We start from the raw sequence: 17393 nt of genomic DNA on the forward strand, positions 1-17393 counted from the left end.
TAAAACATTTCTGTTTTATCTTTGGAAAGGCATCTGCCTTAAAATTATACCCAAGTCTAATGAAAAAAAAATGGAAGTAAGAAGTAGGTCCCTCAAATGCTTCACTGAGACAACTAAAAATGCTCCTGTTGGACCAGCCTACTGATTGAAAATCAGTAATTTCTACTGTTCCACTCCCCTTTCTCAGTGTCTGATCTCAGCGACTTCTGATGGTGCTCAGGACCTTGCAGAAGGAACTCAGCAACATCCAAGAGCAGAACCCCAGACAGGCCAGTCATGTACCAGGCAGGGCCTCTGTGGGGAAAAAGGACCTGATGTAAAAGTGAACTGATTAACTAGTTATTATTGATGCGTATTGCATTAGGTTGAATGCTGATTTTTATGGAATGCCTCAGGTTTGGAAGAAGGAAAAAAGCTCAGCTGCTTGGCCTGCAGCGAGGCAGAGTTTGGCTGCACGTGGGTACAGGACCAAACACAGTTTTTCTTTGGAGACCTTGCCGAAAGCCAGCTGAAATCACTGCAAGATTCCCATTGCTTTTGTCATGCTTTAGGCAAGGTCCACAGGACAAGGTTCTCTCTTTTCAGGCTTAACTGTGGTGGATTATGGTTGGGGTAGGAGCATCATCTTTCAGTGCTTTACGGTTCTGTGTAAAGACAGTAAGATACCCTGAGTAAGTTGAATCGCATGTAACATTGCTCCATATAGATAGAAACAACATAAAATATGTATGATGATCTAGAAGTCTCTTGGTTTCCCTGTATCTTCTAAATTGTCTCCCTGTATCTTCTAAACAGTACTTGTGGAGGATGCTAGGTTACAGGAATTTTGTTCAGACATCTCAGCGTGATTTATTTATTTTTAAATCACACCTCCTTCCCTGTTAAAGAACTAACTGGTTTCAATATAGCTCAGGGTGATTAATCTAGAGTTTTGTTCAGATATTTTTGCTCTGGTGCAGAACACAGCTAAAACAGTTGGAGCTGTCAGACAGTTCTCCTGTTGTGTTTAAAATTAAGCATGGCTTACTGCCCCAGCTTGAAATAGAAAAGATAAATGCAGTAAGTAGCTCTCTGTAGAAACGTGTGTCCTCTACACAAATGTTTTATTGAAATAGTCTATTATGGAAACTATTACTACGGTGTGATTTTCTTAATCATCATGGCCAAAACAGACTTTCTATAATTTTGTTCATTTTTTTCTTCATAAATACACATTTTTTTGAAATCTTTTGCTCCGTGAGATTGTGAAGAGGTATTTGCATTAATTTCCTATGCCTCTTCAGTTTTGTTACCGTTCTTCTTCTCTTAGCATGCAAATGACTGATTAGAGGCATTTATGAGATAATGAAACAGTTTAAATATGCAAATATTTTTCAGTGATGACCTGGCTCCTTCAAAGATCCTAGGAGGGAATGAGAGATGCCTACATTATTCCTGCAAATAAAAGTTGCCCTGGCACAGCAATATTTGCAGCCCTCTGACTCGCTGATAATTCCTTGTTGCTAATTTTGCAAAGCCAAAGAATAGGTCACGCGCACATCCAGTTTGCAGTGGGTGTGGGGTATGAAAAATGTCGTGCAGAGTTAATACCTTCCCATCGCTGCCTGTGCTGATCACATATTGGTTTCATTTCTGTATGCCCATGCATGCTGAGGACCGATGGTTGGAAAACCTTGTCGTTTTGCACGGGAGCCATCACGCTGCCTAGCCAGGTGCTGAAACGACACAGCTGGAGGTGATGCTTTCAGTCAGGGTCTGCTGGAAAGCACTGCTTCTGCAGCTGGCAACCTGCACAGCAGAAAGCCTTGCTGTCAGCACGGTACAAAACTTTCAGGCTTCATCTGTTGGCAGACATGTTGCTTTAATACAGACACACATCGTAAGGCTTCGCCTTAGCCAGCTTGACAGAAAGAGCCTGGAGCTGAGAGTGTTACAGTTTTGTAGAAAATTGGTGTTATACGGGGACATCAGCAGATTTTAAGAACTGGATAAGAAAGAGGTGGGTGGCACCCAGCACAAGTTCAGAATAAATATTTTTATTGTTAGGGTGCTGATGACAGAATATTATTTACTTTCTGCCTGTAAAGTACTGGCTGATGTCTGCTAAATCCCGGGAGTCACGAAGCCGCCTCAGATGGGACATCTGCTGCAGAGCAGCGAGGGGCTGGACATGGAGCAGCTTTGTCCTCAGCCACGCCACGAGCCAGGGAAGAGAAGTTCTGCTGTGTTTCAGCATATAAAGAGGTGTTTCTGTGTGCAATGCTAACCTAAAAGTGGAGCAAGATAAAAGATTATTTTTTTTGTTTCAAACACAAAAAAACCCGATAGGTAAATGGCAAATTTAATTTTATCTGAAGTGATAACATTTCTCAGCAGACAGAAATGGATGGCTCCACCCAGAATACTCTGTAAAGTGTGTCCTTTTACTCAAGGTTTATCTTTACTCTAAATCTCAGGATTTTTTATTGGCTTGTTTAATTGTTTCTATTTTAGGTAAGTCTGAAGGAATCAATGTCAAAAATCAAAGCGTAGTCATGGTTTTCAATTGAGTTATCTTAAAATAATGTTGCAACCACTCAGGGGCATTTTTTGTTTCCACCATAACTTTGATCTCCTTTGCTCTTAGGAAACAAAAATAGAAAGATTCATGAGCGTTTTAGTAGAGCAGGGCTTTGAAGAAATATTGAGCTTTAGAAATTTGCTGTAATCACCCTTAAATGATACAATAGCTGCCTCAACTGGATCAGATGCTTAAAGCACGTGTTTGGGGGCGTCATGATTATTACATCTTTTGAGATGTGTTTAAAAGGTGCCATGATACAAAAGGAATATAGCCACAGTGCTGCTCTGAATTGCTAAGCATACTGTTTCTCTCTGCAGTAGTTTCTGTTTCCAGTTGTGGCTTTGTCAGTGAAATCTGGTTGAGAGAGAGGGGGGCGACAGCTGCCGGACTGTGCTGCTGGTCTCCAGCTGAAAGTTTCCTTTAAGAAAGAACTTGTGTAGCTCTTAAGAAAAAATGCCATGATATAATGTAACTCATTACACTCTTCTTAAAAAATTGCTCTTTTTTTCTTTGATAACCAAAGAGCCTGTGGCTTGGTTGCTCTGAATCTCAGATCACTGAAATATCACATTCAGATGAAGTTGCTAATCTCTAGTACAAATAGAAATATCGTCTCTCTTTTATTTTCTGGAGGGTCTATTCCTTAACATCACCATGTGAAGTAAAAACAAAGAGTTAATAAAGATTAAAGAAACAATACTCTATGACAGTTCCTGCACTCTCTTTCTGTGTCAGGAAAGTGAAAACTCTTTCTTTACAATTCTAATAGTTGACAAAACAGTTGAAAGTTCAAAGCAAAAGTCCTCCTGAGAAGCATAGAGAAAATCTTTAGGAACATCCTTTGTAGTGAAGGAAGACTTTTCTTTTAACAGTTGGCACGTGAAATGTATTATTCCTGAAGCTGGGCCCTCTCTTTGTGCACTCAGATCATTTACCTGTGACAAAAGGGAGTTCCTACCTGCCTTCAGCCATGCTCTTGGGCTTGCTGGGCCAAACCAATATGGTGTGCGTCTCTTCTGGCTGGGGACTGTTGCAGCAGCAGCATTTCGTGGCTATGCTGATGAAGCCATTAGCAGAATAACATGAAAATGTTACTAGATGAAAATCCCAAAGGGGGCATAGTGCCAGCTCTCCCTCGGGTTTCCATGGTAAGGGGTATCTTCTGCAATGCAGAAATGATTTATAGAATAAAGTTTCAGTGCTCGGTAAAGTTGCAGAGAAAGTGAGTAACTAGCACAAGGTGACACTTTTCCCTCTGGGAACAGCATTTTGATGGTTTTCAGAATCTGTGATTGAGTTCTAGTGTACAAACATATGGAGTGCTGACAGTGCCAGGCACTTGTCTTTTTTTAAAGCCTATATTAAACCCGTAAAGTTTTATAAAACATTGTACCTGGAATTTCTCCTTTCCTTCTCCTTTCTGAATAATTTCAAAGTTTTCCCCTTAACCTGTTGCCTGGAAACTTTATTTCTTTTTCAGCATAAAACATGAGACTCTCATATGGTTACATGACTCCAGGCCACGACGCCTGTGGAAAACATCAGCGGAAGTGAGATGTGGCACCACTGCCCTGGCCGTCTTTTTCAAAGGGTCTCTTGAACAAGTTTTTGGAAGAACTAGCATTAAGAATTATAAGGCATTTGTTTTGTTGGCAAAGGAAGAAAAGAATAAGAGGTTCTATCTTGTGTAGTTCACCTATAAAATCTAACAATATTAAATAAATATCTTTGAAATGTACTAATAATATCAGGTCAATACCAAACAAAGTCAGCTTGAGCCATAACACTTCCACTGACTCATAATATGCAATGGGCTCACCGGTTTGTGTTCAGCACAAACACTTCCCAATGGGAGGCAAAGTAAATTCATCATTTCGGTATCTGGTATTGTTTTGTTTGGAAGTTTTACTTTTCTGTTCTGCAGCAAAGCTCTTTGTTTTTTGCTAACGGATGTAAGCTGTCTGAGCTGGAAAGTGCTCCAGCCCAAATTCATTCTGGCATTGTAATGGTAAATGCTGGATGAGATTTACTTTTCATATTCAGTGCAATAAATCATCTCCTCTGCAACGCAGGTAGCTGTATACTTCAGATGCAGCAATACCAACAGTGATGGTAAAACAAATGTTTCCCCAGAAAACACTTGAAAAGGTAAGTGAATAAACTCTTCTCAGACTCTTAGTTCTGAATAGAGGTGGGTGCTTTAAAACTAAGCTGTTCATATATTCAATGCAGTTATAGTGGTGACTGACTCCACGGAAAGAAAAGGGGTGTATAACTTTTACTGACACAGCCGGGTGCATGGGACAGAGGGATGATCTGCTTCCCTGCTAGAAATTCAGCTCCTCTTCCTCCTCCTTGGCAGTCGAAGGCTGCAGCTGGGGGAGAGTTGCCCCGATGGATGGAGAAGGGCTCGCTGTAACGGAGGTGGAGAGTGCCTGGAGACCATTCCTGTCTGTCGCAGGTACGGCCGAGCTACCCCCTCTGTTTGGGCAGCTCATGCCCTGTGACTTTTCCAGTAACTGTGTGCATAGAAAAGGGTAAAGAGGAAAATATTTTGTGCAGCTCTACCTTCTTTTCCAGGTGATTTTCACAAAAGGAGGTCATTCAGACCAGCAGCCGGTGTGACACCAGGACCTACACGCAGAGCAGCAGGTCCTATGGGTGGGACCTGCTGTCGGTGGGACCATCCCATGCACGTTAGCACAGTCCCACAGCACCGCTGCAAAGGGCTGCCCGGCCACCGTGCCCCGCTCTGCCGAACTCAGGCTGCGCCCCAGCCCTCCTCCCCTCGGTGGCAGACAGCATAGACCTCCACTGAAACAGAATCAGTTTTGCTGGGCTGCCCCCGAGGTCTTATTTTTAAATAAATGCAACATCTATATTTCTGGGTGTAGTCCCACTGCTCCATAATCCACCACAGGGTGTTACCTCAAAAATAAAATATTTTTAGAAAATGAAACAGCACACAACATTATTTCTTCAGCTATGTGGTATACTTTTATTAAAATAAACTCAAGTGTATGGGTACATCATATAAGCAATACAAAAAAAACAGCTAAGTGCATATGCAAAATTTTTCATCTGCAAACAGTTAACTGCAGGTATATGCAAAGCATCTCTTAAAATATCTCTTTTCTATCACACTGAAAACTTCATTTCTCAGTTGTACCCATCGTATAACTTAAGAGACACAAATATAGCCTATTTTTCACACAGATATGCAGAAAATCTGTCACCATTGTTTGATTCCCTACCAACAGTTTTTTACTTTTAACTTTTGCTTTTAAATGCAGTCTTAATGCAGCCCCACTGTATGTATATGTTCCTTCAGTAATTAATGTGTATCTTCTCCAAGCAAGATTTACTTCCAGAGGGTATTGCTTGAATTTTAATGCTTTGGTACACTGAATTACAATGTGCCTATTGTTTTCTGAGTATTATAACAGTGAAAATAAAAAACATTTCTATGTGCCAAAAATGAATGTCTGTGATTAAAGGTGGTGTTCTGTTTCTCAGTTAGGTGTTTTCAATACAAACTAGTTCCTATAGAAAGCAAGTGATAAAAGTATATTGACATATGTTGGTGCAGGTATGTCTTCTAACTCTCTTACAGCTGGGCTTCTAAAATAACAATGTAAAAAATGGTTTAGATAGGGGGAAAAAAAAGCTTTTTTTTTTTTAATTTGTAGAGATTTTCTTAACATTCAGCCTTATGCTTTATAGTTCTTCCTATGTTTCTTAGCGCTTACACAGCACCTTGCGGAAGTGGCCGGTTGGGTACAGGGTTTCTAACTCCGCCACTGCTGCTACCTCTGGCCAAGCCACCTCACCTTGCCGGGCTTCCTCCCTCCAGGCTTCTGGGAGAGCGTGAAGCACCGTGACAGATGAAGAGTTTGGCTTTTTAACAGTCTGTTCGTGTTTCATTTCTTCTATATACAGCAAGTGGTGATGTTCTTTAATTTAGAGCTGGACGTAGAAAGCAAGAGGTGATGTTTGTTGCACGTGCTCTGCGTACCTCTCTAAAAAGGAGTTTCTGAGCTGATGAGTTGCTGGTTTATTCTGACAGACACCAGATATCTGTCGAGGTGGAGCAGTGATAATTTTTAATGAATATCATCATGAATTTCATATAGCCCAGATGCCCCTCCTGTTGACAAATGTTTCAGTCTCTCCTCTTTCAAAAACATTAAAAGAATAATGCGAAGAGAGTCTGTTTTTCTTCCCTGAAAGATGTAGATAGGTTGGAAGACATTTGTATGCTTGCTAACAGCAAAAAAAAAAAAAAAAAAAAAGCCTACTCTTCCACTCTTCCAGTAATGACTATTTTCTGTAAAGGGAAGGGAGCCATTTTGGAGGTAGCGTGAGGACATGGAGCTGTACCCGGAATTGCAGGCGGCTGCATCCTGACACAATACAACTCCAGGGAAGGAGCCGCTGTGTGCTCTCGTCCTGGCACTCCGGGAGATGTTCGTTAACGCAGTCTGCAATGCTATGGCTAAGGGAACTGTTCAGGCTCATCGTGAAAAAATTTGGTCATTACTGGAGTTTGCACTGGGACTTGCTTGGTATGTCTTTGCGCTAAAGCAGTTATCTAAGCTGTAGTTTAAGAAGACACAGGGACAAAGCCTGCATTTAAATAATGGCTCTTGGTAGCTCTGAAGGAGCTGCTACTGGCGTACTCTGAATAAACAGCATTTTTAAGAATCACTTCAACAATTTTAAAAAACCTCTTGGTGTTATTCTGCTCTAGCTGGAGATGGCTGGGGGCTGGGTTCCCCGCAAAGATCTCTGTGTCCAGACAATTCCAGATTTTTCCTTTTCTTTTGATTAGGACCACGCTAAAAAATACCAGTCTCCTTCTCCTGATGTGAACAAGCAAGGGACTCGCTCGTGGCAGCCGGGTGAGCAAGCGCTGCAGAGCCCAAGCTGCCCTGGCGAGGTGCATACGGGGAGCCAGACCCCCTGCCCAGCTCCCTGGTTCACGGGGGGCTATGTACACTGTGGCTCTGGCTCCCCAGGGTAAGGTTGGCTGCATCTGCGCAAAGGGGGACCAGTCTCCATGCAACGGCAGAGAGATGGAGGTGATGGATGGAGCTGATGGTCCTCTAGGTCACGCTTCAGCATCCCCTGTCTGGGGGAAGGGGAGTGCCTGTGTGTGAGGGAGACAGGACCCACAGAAGAGCAGCGCCTGCCATGGTGCAGATGAATGATGTATTGCTGGGGGAAAAGAGAAGCAAAAAGTGGGCAGAACATGTTGGAGGCGGGCTGTGGCGTCAAATTGCCTGTAGCATCTCCCCAGTGGGGACAATTACCAGCATCACCCTGGGTTTACTCTCTGTGCCAATTTCCTAGAAAGGTTTTTATTACTTTATTTAAAACTCACTTGCATTTCACTGACAAATGCCCTTGCTGCAGCTTTATTGATTAGCTTATGCAGCCTGAGGGATGTCAGACTGTTGCTATCAAAGAAGAGCGCAGTCTGTGTCACAGCCATGGCTGGCTGTTGCAGAGACGGCCGGGCATTTCGTGAAAGCCTCTCCAAAGCCTGCGGTGGAGCTGGAGGGCTGGCATCGCCCAGTGATCCAAAACGTGAGTGGCCCAGGGCTGCAAGCAATGGTGTCTAACACAAAAAAGTGTTTAAAAGCTGAAGGAGCCTCAAAAGGGAGATTAAAGACCACAGAAATGATTAAAAAGTCCCTTTGAAATGCTGAATAATGTATAGACTATATCACTTACTACTAAAGGCTGAAAAAAGAATAAGAATAAGAATAAGAATAACAATAAGAATAAGAATAAGAATAGTAAGAATAAGAAAGAATAAGAACAAGAATTCCTGTTTGAGTCTTGAGGACCCCAGGATGCCTGTGAGGACAAATGTTTGACTAGGAGGGTGGCGGGAGCGAGCCCACGGTGAGGACGGGCGGTGCTGGGCTGGATGCCTGCAGGCGTGCACGGTTCATGTGTCTCCAGGTCTGCCCGGGACCCGCTGGGCAGGCACGGCCCCCAGCCCTGACGTGGCATGGCTCAGCCGAATGGTCCCCAATGCTGAAATATGATCAGGGTGGGTTTTTTTGCATCATTGGTGGAGTTGGAACATTTCAGGCTGTGCCTTTTGGTGTGTGTTTGCTTTATATCTAGCTTAGAATATACGGCTGTACAAACATATAAATCGATGCCAATTTTAATCTTATTGTTCAAAACCTAAATTAGCACAAATCTGGCATTATTTTGCCACCAGAAATTGAAATGAGTTGTTTCAAACACCAAATTAAAACCACTCATCAGACAGCCACGTAACAGGAGAATATTTTGACACTGGAGGGTCAGCCTTTCTTCTAGAGAAAATGGTGGTGGTGCAGTTGATACTCTAGAGGTAAGGGATGCCATCGAGATGGACCTTGACAGGCTTGAGGAGTGAGCCCATGCGAACCTGATGAAGTTCAACAAGGCCAAGTGCAAGGTCCTGCGCTTGGGCTGGGGCAATCCAACATATCAGTGCAGGCTGGGGGCTGAATGGATTGAGAGCAGCCCTGCCGAGAAGGACTTGGTGGTACTGGTGGATGAAAAGCTGGACATGAGCCGGCAATCTGCGCTCGCAGCCCAGAAGGCCAACCGTATCCTGGGCTGCATCAAAAGCAGCGTGGCCAGCAGGTCGAGGGAGGTGATTCTGCCCCTCTACTCTGCTCTGGTGAGACCCCACCTGCAGTACTGCGTCCAGCTCTGGGGTCCCAACACAAGACAGACATGGGTCTGTTGGAGTGAATCCAGAGGAGGGCCACGAAAATGATCAGGGGGGTGGAATGCCTCTCCTGTGAAGAAAGGCTGAGAGAGTTGGGGTTCTTCAGCCTGGAGAAGAGAAGGCTTCGGGGAGACCTTATTGAGGCCTTTCAATATATAGAGGGCTTATAAGAAAGACAGAGAAAGACTTTTCACCAAGGCGGACAGGACAACGGGCAACAGTTTTGAACTGAGTAGATTTAGGCTGGACGTAAGGAAGAAATTTTTTATGATGAGAGTGGTGAGACGCTGGAGCAGGTTGCCCAGAGAGGTGGTAGATGCCCCGTCCCTGGAAGTGTTCAAGGTCAGGTTGGATGGGGCTTTGAGCAACCTGATCTAGTGAAAGAAATCCCTGCTCATGGCAGGGGGGTTGGACATGATGATCCTTAAAGGTCCCTTCCATTCTGTGATTCTATGGTTTTGCCAGAAGATTCAGTTCCAGCCCTTTGCTGGGTGCTGTTAATTAATATCTGTGCTGTCCTCCAAATACTTAAAGCCTACTCTGTCTTGTGTGGCTTTCTCTGGATGCAAATATGTTTGCAGTGATTGCTTCTGCGGGGAGGTTTGTGAGATGCGCAGGCTGCAGGGAGCGAGCAGCAGGGCTTTTTCTTTCCTCTCCGTGTCTCACAATTCAGCGCACACGGGCTGTGAGCTCTGGGAGCACCATGGGCCTCCAGGCTCGGGGGACAACATTTTAAAGCTTTTTCTTTCTTTTTACCCTTCACTGAGTGTTATTCAACACACATTTCTGTGCTCCTTTTCATGCTGTTAGCCCAGCAACCAGCTTTCCCCCCTCATTGGGAGCTCAGTGGGAGCTGATACCGAAGTTTATTAGTCTGAAAATTAGCCCTGGCAAGACGAAGAGCTGGCAGAGCACCAGTATAACCAGTGTGTCTCACACCAGCGTGGTGCCCGCCCACCTCAGTTTTCCCACCATGTAGCCCCCCACCTCGCTAGAGCCAGCTCCTACTTAGTTGGAAGTAGGGTCTGTTTTAAGCATGGGCAGGCTTAGGTGCTGCTCCTAACCTAGCAGGAGGGAGGTCCTACGCCCACCCGCTCTTCATGGGTGCAGTTATGGGGATGCCTCAGGTAAACTTGAAAACGGAGGCTGCCAAGTTCAACTTCCGAAATGGAAAACAACAACCAGTTAATCACTTTGTATTACTTATTTTGAAATTTGGTGTGTATATCCTGGCTATTTTTACTGCTGATTAATTTCTGATGAAAGCTGTATGATAGCATCAAACAGAGAAGTACAGCTGGTGGAAAGAATATAGACCTCCAGATGCTTTGGCATCTGCTGAGATGTATGTAACATTTTGGGACTGTCCTGGAAATATAGTAACCAGGCATTTTAATTAAAAAGGTGATTGCACTCACATTTTTTTCTCTTATATTGTATGGGTTCAAGCCAACAAGTGTTTTTATTGTGAATCTGAGAGCTAGAATTTATTAAAAGCTCGGCTTTCAAATAACAAGCCTGCAGTAGTGGATGAATTCCACAGCAAATTATTCCACTTGGAGCTCGGGGTTATATCGGGCCCTTTTCATTCAGTCAACACACTTCTTGATTTTCATCGGGTTTAGGATACACGGGCACCTTGTGTGACCCGGAGCAATCCTGGGAACGCCTGTCTCCAGTAGCAAATCCCCCAAAGCATTTGCCAAACCCGCACGAGGAGGCTCATGGCCTCCCTGTAAAAGGAAGGCATCAATTTGATATTTCTTTCCAGTCTCAGACCACTGTCGCTTGGATCCGAGTCTCATTCCGGACCGCCTTGGGAAATAACACCATCACTGTCACCAAAGGAAGTATGTTGCAAAATCCCCAGAGTAGTTTTTATTTAAAATGTTACTATCATAAAATTCCAGACTATGAAATGAAGACCTCGGATTCACATTTAAACCTTACCCACCCCCCTTTTTAAAATATATAGATACATAGTCACAAAACATAAAACATGCTGCAATGATACAAATATATTTTTTGATACGGAAATTACAGTACATTATAAACCATGAAAACAAATTGAGGCACTAGACTGTACATCAGCTCTGTTCTGCACTGGCTGTGAAGCTGATAGACTTGCTTTCAATGAACAAAATATTCTCTTTGTTTAGTGAACATAACTGTACGGGTCATATCAAACGATGTGCTTTGTTGTGAGACGTCACCAGGGTTGCTGGTCCTTTCAGAACCACAACGCACCTACACAACACATATCGCTGCCACAATATGAAAAATAATAATTTTATTGAATGTACAACTCAAAAAAAAAAACAAAACCCATTGGTTATTATTAAATAAATAATTATTCCGTACAGTGGTTAGTTTAAATTACACTGCATTGGCCATTGGAACAAATTAAATTTAATAAATAATGCACAGGAATGTCTCATTTACGCCTCCGTTCGTAATTCTGTGCTATGCTCCTTTCAGAGGATCCTGCAAAAAATGAAGCAGAATGAAGCGCATGGTGCAGCCTTGCGTAAACCCCGGCCAGCACAAGGAAACGTCAGAGACCTGCAGCCTGCTGGGTCACCGCCGGGCCCCGTCAGAGCGTTTGGACCCGAGATGAGGGATCCTGGCACAGCCCTGAGCCGCTTTCACTTGGTTTTACCCCTCAGACTACACTGTCCTCCAGGAGGCTGGAGGTCTGAGCAACGCTTTCTACCTCTCGTCTATCAGGCTGCTTGAAGCACTACTAACTCAAAGCTTTTTTATCTTCCAGTAATCCATTTAACTGATGGGATGTGAGCACTCAGATCAATTTGTGAGTAGATGTTTTCTGCATTGACGTGGCCACCCTCTGTCCTGCAGAGTCAGCTCTTTGCCAGGTTTAAACCCTCCCTGTCCCCAAGCCCTGCACACACTGATACCTTTTACTAAAATCTGCAGCAGGAGCTAAGCAAACCTCAGACTACCCTGTGGACCAACCACAGCCTAAAATAGTGTTCAGTATCATATTTACCGTTTATTAGCAGTAGATCTCTCCTTCTTGCTCTTTAAAATGAGAGGGAAACTCTGGGAGCCCTTCTTGGGCAGTGCCTGACCACAGGGTGACATAGCTGGTCACCTTTGCTTCCACCCCAAAGGGAGGATTGCTTTCACGGAGCGTATGCATGCCTCACTGTTGCATGCAATGCACAGCTAGTTTGGGGGGATTCAGCATTGCATCCCACAGGGAGCTGGCATTTTGGATCAGTGACAGTTTTAAATTAACAAGATTTCAATTTTCAGCAGGCTAAATGAGTTGAGCTTTCTTTCTCAATATGGATTGTTGCAGTATCTTTACTGTACGTGTGACTGTTTTTTAGCTTCTACCTGGAGCGTTCATCCGACAGACTGCACGGCCTGGGAGACAGGCAGTGTCAGACCCCATTTTACCAAACCAGGAACTGAGGCATCCCGGTACTCTGCCTTGTCACACGAGGCTTTAAAGCAGCACCGCGCTCGCACCCAGCAGCGGGGCGGTGTGAACGCCGCATTGCCAGGGGACTCGGGGGCTTTCTGCAGAAGAAGAAAACCATGGCACCAAGGCACGGCACCAAGAAAAGCTCCTGCCCAGTTAAATATCTTTCAGTAGGGAGAAGTAAGGACAGCCCTAGCACATACTCCTGATCTTGCTTTGATTACGCAGTCCTTAGAACCTATCTTCTCCTCCAGAGGAGCAGAAGCAACTTCTTACCATTTTTTCTCTCAGGGAATCGAGCAGAAAAGCAGTGAATTCTAGTTTTACCTGTCAGGCAGGTATTACATAGCCCAACAGGGTAAAACTTCATTATTCCCCTTTGTTACGCATACCACATAACAGTATCCTGACTATACCAGCAATTTTGAAATTAGGGCAATAAAATCTTTGCCTTTTTTAAACATTTGCTGCATTTTACATTCTCATACTAATGTAAATGTAATCCCAATGGAAACCAAACCCAGTTTATTGCTTCCAAGCTATTTACTTTTGTGATAGCAGATATATTTACAGGTATTATGCATTTAATAGCTATTGCCACCACAGATAAAATTATACAAAATTATTCATGATACATAGCAATTTGCAAAATGATGCAGAGAGCAGTATTACTAGTCTGAGCAGGGTTTAATTGAAAATAAAAGTTACTGACAACCATAATTGCAGAATATAGATCACAGCATGTATCCACATAATATAAAGGTGTCAGCTAGTAATTTAACATTTATCATCCATTTAACAAAACAGTGAGAACTATTTCAGAGTCATGAAATACATATTAGGTTTTTTACTTTTTAAATTCCTATTCTGGGGAATTAACTGATGCTTTATGGTTTTCAGTGAGGGATTTCCTCAGTACAGCCCTAGAGCACAGGGGAGCTAGAGCTACTGGCACTCTGCAGTTACCCACAGGGGTTATGCACATGAGAGAGGAGGATTCTGCCCTATATGGATGCTGTGGGAAAATAACCCAAATTCACAGTATCGGTTCAAAGCTTAAAATGCTTGTTGCTATTTTTTTTTAGGTAAAATGAAAAGCTGGAAGAGGCTGGGAATGTTTAACAGATTGACCTGCAGAATAAGGTGGTGTTAATGGCAGATCTCTGCTCTCTCACCTTCTGCTCCAAGTTTGAGGAACAATGATCTCCAGAGACGATGAGGATATCCCTTTACCTGGGGAGATCTGGATTTGGATCACAAGTTTAAATGAGCTTTACATTTTCAGCCTCTGATTTTTTCTTGATGTGTCAGTAAAATTTAGTTCTGTCTTGTATTAGCACTTTGGGGACCAGCAGAACATGCTGCTGCCGAGGACAGGGCAGTAAGGAAAGTGCTCTGGGGACTTCTATCTGACCTTGCCTGCAGCTCAGACCAACCTGATCATCTCAAGCATCGGAGTGAAGCGGACCCTGAAATATCTTGGTTAACAAAGAAAATCCTGATCCTTTTTCAGAGAACTCTGGGTCTACACTGCATAGAGACTGCTTCTTCCTGGAAGAAGCTGGGAGAGAACAAAGAGGCAACAGAATGAAGAGGCTGTATATTACTGAGTACCAGATTTAGTCATATACATACCAGAATTTAAAGATCTTTTGCCCATAAGTCCAACAAAGGAGTCTGTTTTATGCCCTGAAAAAAATATATTTGGGGGTGTTTTAATACATTTCGAATAGGCAAGCTTTTAAGATAACATGTTCTCGCGAGGAAGGAAGACACAGGCTCCAGAACTGTTTGTCTCACAGACTAGTTGTTCACACCACTCTCAGACAACGGAGAACAGACATCAGTCTGACTAATCACACTGAACAGGTTAGACCAAGGCACAGGCCAATTAGTGGACATCATCTCATTAACTCAGGTAGACTTTTTGGTTTGTTTTGTGGTTTTTTAAAGTATAATGGAAAAACTATGGCCAATAACTGATTCTTATGCCTCTCCTGATAACAATTACTATTGATTTCAGCAAATGCACAAGTGTCTTGGTATAGCCTGCATCTGTGTGATGCATCTCTTCTACCCTGTTGGTGTTTTTTTCTGAAACGTGGAAGAAAAATCTTCCTTGCAGGTCAGGCAGAGCCCTTACTGGAGAGGAAGCCAATGGGACTCTATGTCTGGACACGTCTGAGCTAGACAGTCTGGCTCTATTTTTGGAATATTTATGAGTTCAGATATTACCTTCCTGTCCCATTAGTACTCCTCAAGGCACTGGATGTGTATAGGATAAATTACTCCAAGTTTTGGCCTACAGCATGCATCAGATAGAGTGGTAGCTATATGTTTCAGATAAGGAACAAAAAGGAGCCATTCTTTTTTCTCTAGGCTGACTTTTGAGGCAAACTTGGAAATTTCTCTTTGGAAAGAATTTTGCTTGGCTAATTCATCTACAAAGCAAGACGAATGTTCCTCAGACCTCACAGGTATTAATTCAAGCTGTTTCAGCAAGCTATAATTTTTTACTTTAGTCAGCAGGTTATTTGGTATGAGCTTTCTATCGGACTCTTTAATTGGTTTTCCAATACATAATCCTCGTGATAAAAATCTTGTGGCTAACAGAACACCAGGACAGTTATTGACCTCTGTGAACAGAGGAGGTCTCACAGAATACAAGATCATTTTTACTTATTAAAAGTCTTCTGGCTCCTGTCTAAGCATCTTCAGATAAATTCAGCGAATAAAACTGTCACTGTGCAGAACATGGTAACACCGCACTGCTGATCCTAACTCCCGCTTGGTGTTACACAGAAGCAAAGCAAGGCACGCTTATTAATGGGGCAAGATATGCTTGTTTATATGGCAGCACATCATCAATCAGGCCCTGCTGCGATCGGGGGTCTGATTCCCACCCAGACAAGGCTGAGAGCACAGATACAGTATCTCGCATGCGATGACATGGGCTTTCCCGTGGAATCATTCTCGGAGATTTGGGAATTCACTATTCTAATTTTCCAGATTTTGCCGTCTTAATTGCTTCTCTCCAAGTCTGGCAGTAAGCCTGCCTTGCCTATGAGAAAGGCTTACAGAATCCCCCCCATGGGAAATAAGAGAGAGCTGCAACATCCACACATTAATGTGCGTTGAATTCTCAAAGCTTGTCGTGGCTCAGATGAGGTACAGGCTCACGGCTGCACTGGGGGGTCTTCAATCCTTTAACAGAACATTTCTCCACCACCAGTGCTGCCAGTCCTTAGCTGAACCCAGTCACCTTCTAATCCCCTCAAATACACTATTCCCTATTTGAATGTCTTCTAATAATTACTTAAAATATGTGCATTTTTTAAACTTACTTTTGTGAGAGATCTGGCCATATCCTGATCGGAAGAGAAAAGGAAAGGAAAAAAAGGAAAAAGAGTTATTGAAAAAGGATTGGCATATACGATGATACTGCAATGCTTTGAAGAATCAAATACAGAAACTACCCTACACACATTCCACTTAAGGGAAATTAAGGCAGTCATTTACAACTGCATTTCTGTTTGAATAGACTACAAAATCTTGTTTCAGCTAAATCCACACAATTTAGGTCTGTTTAGCTCGAAGTTACTTTGAGCAATTCTTGATTCAATAAACATGTAGAAAACATGGCAATAATTGTATTCGCAACCAATTTCTGCACAATTTTGGGATTGTGCAATTCAGTGCACAAGTCTGCACATATTGCACTATATGTGCAATTCAGTGGCACATATGCCAACCTGTGAATTATTGTGATACTCCTTACTGGTATTTACATGCTGTAATTGGTGTGCACTTGCACTTTAATGTGAAGCCTACTCTTTTCCAGTCGGTGGGTTTATCTGATATTAAGCTTGGGGGAAAAAAAAAAACGGAACCAAAACAAAACTAAAACCAAGCAACTCACATCACAACTCTTGAGAAAGGTTTAACGCATTAAACCCGAGTGAGAACCGCGGTGAAGTTTGGAGCGGCACTAGAAGAGGCATGCAGAGAAGCGTGAGAGGCACTAGCCCCCCGCCCCGCTCACCGGCATCCCGCTTGCCCATGAGGCCGAAGAACTGCTGGGGCCGGGGTCTCCGGGCCATCCTCTGCAGGAAGTGCTCCAGGGGCAGCGGCAGCTCCTCCTGCGGGGCGACAGCGCCGGCGCTCAGCGAGGACCCCCCCCCGCCTGCGGCCGCGGAGCCCCGGGGGGCAAGCGCCCGGCATCGCCCCCCCACCCCGCAGCCCCGCGGGGTCGGCGGGCGGAGCGGTGGCCGCCGGTGCTCACCTTCACCTGGTCGCCGTCGGACCAGTCGGACCAGTAGCTGAGGCCGTCGGTGGCTCCCATCTCCTCGGCCAGCGCCTGCGCCGAGGCCAGGAGGAGCACGGCGAAAGCCAGCGGGAGCCTCATCGCCGCCTCGACGTCCTGCGGGGCAGAGGGTGAAGCGCCGGCACCCGGAGCCCCGGCGGGGCGAGCGGCCGCGGGCAGCCGTACCCGGGGGCGTGCGGGCACACAGCCCTGCACACACACGCCCCGGGCACACCTGGGTGCTCGCTCCCACACACATACGGACATACACGCACCTGGTTACACATCCACAAGGCCCCACCGGCTGCTACATACACCTCTGGATTTACACGCGCCC

The 17393-nt window shown here is 44.2% G+C and overlaps 1 protein-coding gene across 1 annotated transcript; it reads right to left on the minus strand.

The window, feature by feature from the left end:
- Positions 1-11154: 11154 nt before the first annotated feature.
- On the minus strand, positions 11155-17167 carry TAC1 (tachykinin precursor 1). The gene is made up of 5 exons (XM_075140779.1): positions 17036-17167; positions 16796-16892; positions 16098-16121; positions 14389-14442; positions 11155-11786 (listed from the first exon to the last, which is right to left on the minus strand). The coding sequence occupies exons 1-5, from the start codon at positions 17156-17158 to the stop codon at positions 11737-11739; spliced, it is 348 nt and encodes a 115-aa protein (XP_074996880.1). The 5' UTR covers positions 17159-17167; the 3' UTR covers positions 11155-11736.
- Between the last annotated feature and the right edge of the window lie 226 nt (positions 17168-17393).

This window comes from Calonectris borealis, chromosome 2 (assembly GCF_964195595.1).
Source record: "Calonectris borealis chromosome 2, bCalBor7.hap1.2, whole genome shotgun sequence".
In the NCBI taxonomy this organism is placed as follows: Eukaryota; Metazoa; Chordata; class Aves; order Procellariiformes; family Procellariidae; genus Calonectris; species Calonectris borealis.

Coding starts and splice junctions, on each gene's coding strand:
- TAC1 (XM_075140779.1), bottom strand. CDS start 17,158: ATGAGGCTCCCGCTGGCTTTCGCCGTGCTCCTCCTGGCCTCGGCGCAG. Junction 16,893..17,035: donor CCGACGGCGACCAGGTGAAG/GTGAGCACCGGC, acceptor GTCGCCCCGCAG/GAGGAGCTGCCGCTGCCCCT. Junction 11,787..14,388: donor CAAAAGATCTTTAAATTCTG/GTATGTATATGA, acceptor CATTTTTTGCAG/GATCCTCTGAAAGGAGCATA.